The sequence below is a fragment of the Triticum aestivum genome, chromosome 3B (assembly GCF_018294505.1).
Source record: "Triticum aestivum cultivar Chinese Spring chromosome 3B, IWGSC CS RefSeq v2.1, whole genome shotgun sequence".
Classification (NCBI taxonomy): domain Eukaryota; kingdom Viridiplantae; phylum Streptophyta; class Magnoliopsida; order Poales; family Poaceae; genus Triticum; species Triticum aestivum.
In genome coordinates, this window is record NC_057801.1 from 56,551,914 (window position 1) to 56,556,738 (window position 4,825).

The following is a 4,825-nucleotide window of genomic DNA, read 5'->3' on the forward strand; positions in this document are numbered from 1 at the left end:
CCTAGCTAGGTCCAGGCGGCGCCTCCATTCCAACTCCAGGGCGCGGAGATGACCCGCCGCCGCAGCCCACGCCTCCATCCCCAGATCCCGGCCGGAATGGCCGTCCGCCGCAGTCCGCGGCTCCTCTCCCAAACCCACACCAGCGAGGATGGCTCCGGCATAGCCCTCCGCCGCAGCCCGCGGCTCCACCCTCAGATCCCCGTGAGTGCCAAGGGCGCCGGAGCGACCTGCCGACGCAGCTCGCGGCTCAACCCCGAAATCTGCGTGGGTGAGGAGGTCTCTGGAGTGACCTACCGCCGCAGCCCGCGGCTCAATCCCCAACTCCACACGAGCGAGGAGGGCGCCGGCCGCCGCACCACGCTGCTCCACCCCCAAGTCCACTCGAGCGAGGCGGGCTCCGGAATTACACGCCGCCGCCGCCGCCGCGGCACCTCGCCGGCTGCGCCTGCCGCCCTGCCGGACGACGACGATATGCTCCGGGAGATCCTCCTGCGCCTCCCGCCTCAGCCGTCCTCCCTCCCGCGCGCCTCCGCCGTCTGCAAACGCTGGCAACGCGTCACCACCGACCCCCGGCTCCTCAGCAGCTTCTCTGCCCACCACCGCAAGCCGCCCCTCCTCGGCTTCTTTGAGCCTGACTGCTACGACATCGTGTTCACCTCGATCATGGACCCTCCCAACCGCATCCCTCCCGTGAGGTTCGACACACGGCGTCAGATCCGCAGCTTCCGGAAGGCCGAAGTGCTCGGTTGCCGCCACGGCCTCGTCCTCCTCCTGGCAGACTGGTTCATTGTATGAGACCCAATCACCAGTGAGCATCACCGCATGGACGTTCCACTAGTGTTTGAAATGTCAAACTACTTCTATGGGGCTGTGCTCTCCGCTGCCGCTGACCAGGGCCATATGCACGGCAGCTGCCACTCGAGGCCCTTTAATTTGGTCTTGATGGCCCCGTGCCAAGGCTCCCAAAACGATGGTCCACCCATCGCTTGCGTATACTCCTCGGAGACTGGACTATGGGGCGATCTGATCTCAACAACAGATCGATGTGAGTTTGTTCATTGTAATCCTGGGATCCTTGTTGGTAATGTCCTTTACTGGTCATCTAAGAGTGTGAGTGCCGAATCAAATTATTTGGATTTGGATGAGCTCGCGGACGACATAATTGAGTTTGATTTGGATAGCCAGAGTCTTGCTTTGATCAAGGGGCCTCGAGGACTGAATTATTCCACCACACATCAGATAATCCAGTTAGAGGATGGTGATCTTGGTCTTGCCATATTGTCTCATGGTAGATTTGAAATGTGGCAGAGGAAGGTCAGTTGTCATGGTGGTGCTACATGGTTCTTGCAGAAGACTGTTGAAATACATACTATTCTTGGGCTCCCTCCTCAGGTGGAGGGATCGATGAGAGGGGTGGAAATACTGGGGTATGATGAGGTTAATGGTGTAATGTTTTTATTTGTGGACACCAATGTCTACATGCTTCAAGTGATGTCAATGCAATCCAGGAAGCTTCATCAAAGCCGTTATGCCAATAACTGTCATCCTTTCACAAGTTTCTATGGACCAGGTGAATGCTCATCCTTGGTCCTTGTATGGTGGTAGTAACCAAATCAAGTAATGTTCTATATACATGGTTGATGGAATGCCTTTGTTGTGCTTCCCCAGTGTTCAGCAATTGTTCCTTCAATTTACTAGTTAGACAAACTTGTAATAGTTTTGTGTTTTTATATCTTGCTCTTCAGAGATACCAAATCAAATGTCAAATGAGTAACTCAACCGGTGTCTTTGTCGTCTAAGCTAGTTATACTTTTCTGTCTGAGTACTATCTGTTTTGATCTTGCTATTGATGTTATCTCCACAATAATAACTTTTGTTGAGTCTACACTTTCTGAAATAATAAATTTTTGGTCACCTGTTGAAGGCGGCCCCTGCAGCAAGTGACTAGTACACATGTATACTACACAAAAAAATAAATTGGATTTCTTGTCTCTAGTAGGCCAGATTCATTTACAGTTGAATACCAAAATCACTGTTGTTTCTAGAATTTATTAGTTTGGGCATGTTTTGATTTTTGTATGCTTGATATATTGGATTAATTCTAGGCAGTTTTTCTTATGAGCTAAAGCTGTCATTACGAGGTAGCTAAACATTAGTGTTTTCCGGAATGGTCTCGCATTTTTAAACATATGTTATTTTGTTTATCTGTTGTTAGCATCAAAAGTGGGTTATAAAATATCTATAAAAAACAGTGAGGGCCGAATAACGATTTGTTTTTCAGAAGTTATGTTTGTTGGTTCATCTATGTTATGTAACTGACTCACTATTATCTTCTCCTACTCTGCTATCCATATGTCTTTTTCTCGTAGCTTTTATTTATTACCTGACTTATGCTTCTGGGCGTAGCCATTCCTGATGGATACGGTGGAGCTGAAATGCTGCAAGATATGTAGGATGGCTGTCTGGTCTCATGTGGTAATATGCTGGAATGGTCCTAAAGGTAACAACATCTTCAAGATATAGTTTGTGAGATATCGATTGTTTGGTTTTTTTATGGAAATATCTGGCTGTCAACATAGGCAGCGTGCATCCCAAAAACTATTGCTAACTCGGCTATAGAGATTGTTTCATGTCAATAGCACAACACAAATTTTAAATGAGGGTAATGCCAAAGCAAAATGACTGTCTCTTTGGGGTTGTAAATGGTATCCAGATGTTGCATATAGTGTTGGTGCTGTTAATATTACCTGCTTGTGCCTCTTTGGCCATGCCTAGAATTCTCCTTGGTTTTGCTGTTTCAGAGTAAGCTAGCTGAAAGCAAGACATTAGTCGCATTTCGAAAAGAAAAGCTAATTATGCCCCAAATGCATGCTTTGGGGAAACTTCTCCAGTGAAGAACAATGTAGATGAAGAGAGAAGCATAATACAGATTCCCCACTTCGACACCAAATATGTGCCAACCAATCAGATGTGTTTGATTTTTATCTATGCTTTTAGGCGACATAGTGTATCATGACATCAAGAATATTCATACTGAAACAAGTGGTTTATTGAAGCCATCATCTTCATCTCCGAAGCCATCATCTTGGCTACTGGCCCATCGAAACTAGGTGATAACTTCCGCCCAATCTATGACCTTAAATCAGAGCATGGTCCCTTGGGCTTCTTGGCTACTGGCTCATCGAAACCATCATCTTCATCTCCAATCATTTTATATTTTCATGGAGGTTAGATTTGTAGTTCGCACTAGTACGCCGAATAACCATTTTGTCCAAATTAATATTTCGGCATCATGAACATATTAAACAAATCATAATGGCATTTTCAAGCCCCATAATTCAGAAAATGTAAAACTTCTTTACATTATCGAGAGAACACAGAAAAAGAGAATCTTCACAGGTCAGAGCGCTCTATAACGTGCCCAATTAAATCAGTAGAAGCAAGGGAAATGTTGAGTTGTTGACCATCTTCACCACCGAAGCCTTCAAAGTATTCCATATCATCCATCTCGATATCAGCACATTCAGCACACTCTATCTCACCTTCCTGCATTGGCTTATGTCTCATATTCTGTACTGTGCTTACTTCTTCCTCTTCTATCTCAGGATCCACATAATCTTTTTCCATGTCAAGGATATTAATAGTATCAAACTGATTGAAGGGGTAGTTATAAATGTCACCGTAGACACCTTTCCTCAGACTTTCCTTTAGTTCGCTTTCAGCACTCTGACTGATAGCAGGAAGATGTAGAACATGTGAATGTAATCAATGTATAATAGAAAAGTTATAGAGATTATCAGAAGAAGAAAAATAACCTTGTCTAGCTGAGCAGCCTTTCCAGCTTTCTCCAGTCTTCGGAGATCGCGCTGAGTCCTCTTTCTAACAGAGCAGAAGAATATCTGTCTGCCAGCGAATGCGTCCTGCATCCCATGAATTATTTCCCATTTGGCTATAGGGATTCATGCATGTCAATATAACACACACAAATTAAAAATGATGGTGATGCCAAATGCAAAATGACTGCCCCTTTTGGGTCGCAAATGATATCCACATGTTGCATATAGTGGTGTCGCTGTTAATTAATATTACCTGCTTGTGCCTGTTTGGCCATGCCTAGAGTTCTCCCTTGGTTTTGCCAGAGTCAGCTAGCTGAAAACATGAAGTTAGTAGCATTCAACTATTCCATCTGAATAATTTACATTGTCAAAAGGCTTCAATGGTGTACTTCGCTGTCATTTGTAAACCTAGGAGATATAGCGAAGAGTATGATATCTGTTGTGTTTTACGAGCTTGCACACACATCTTGCTCATAGGCTTTTTTTAACCATGCATGCTGCATACGAATATCAGGTTCTGCATGCATGTACTATATTTACTAACGGACTAGCAAATTTGTTTTCTGCAGGTGAAGTAGTCAAGGGTTGCTGTTGTCCCTAGTCCCTAGCGTTTTTTGTCGCGTTCCATCAATGTGGTCGGCAGTGTGTATTTGTGTTGTGGAAGAACTTGCTGAACATGCGCCTTCGTTAAGTAAGTTTGTAATGTGACAAGATGCATTTTAATATCGAAGCGTGGGAAGTAGCTGAGCTTCCCCAACACAAATATTAAAATGTCCAGTCTAGCTCCATTCCCACTCAAGCCCGCCTAAGAAGCAACTCTATCGCCAAGGCCCAATATTACGTCTTCCAAGTCCTGCCTGCACTTCTCGTCAGCGCCTCCATTCTTGAATCGACATGAGCGAAGAGGACACGGAAACGACCCGCCGCCGCGGCACCTCGTCGGCCTCCCCGCCGGACGAAGAGGACCTGCTCCGGGAGTACCTCCTCCG

General features: G+C 45.9%; 1 protein-coding gene across 2 annotated transcripts; it reads left to right on the forward strand.

Moving 5' to 3' along the window:
* LOC123064721 (uncharacterized) lies at positions 1-4,528 on the forward strand. Of its 2 annotated transcripts, none has more exons than XM_044488135.1 (3): positions 1-1,570; positions 2,407-2,500; positions 4,406-4,528. In XM_044488135.1, the coding sequence occupies exons 1-2, from the start codon at positions 823-825 to the stop codon at positions 2,451-2,453; spliced, it is 795 nt and encodes a 264-aa protein (XP_044344070.1). In that variant the 5' UTR covers positions 1-822; the 3' UTR covers positions 2,454-2,500; positions 4,406-4,528. Both variants share the same exon structure in this region, with proteins under 2 accessions (XP_044344070.1, XP_044344071.1).
* The last annotated feature ends 297 nt before the right edge of the window (positions 4,529-4,825 follow it).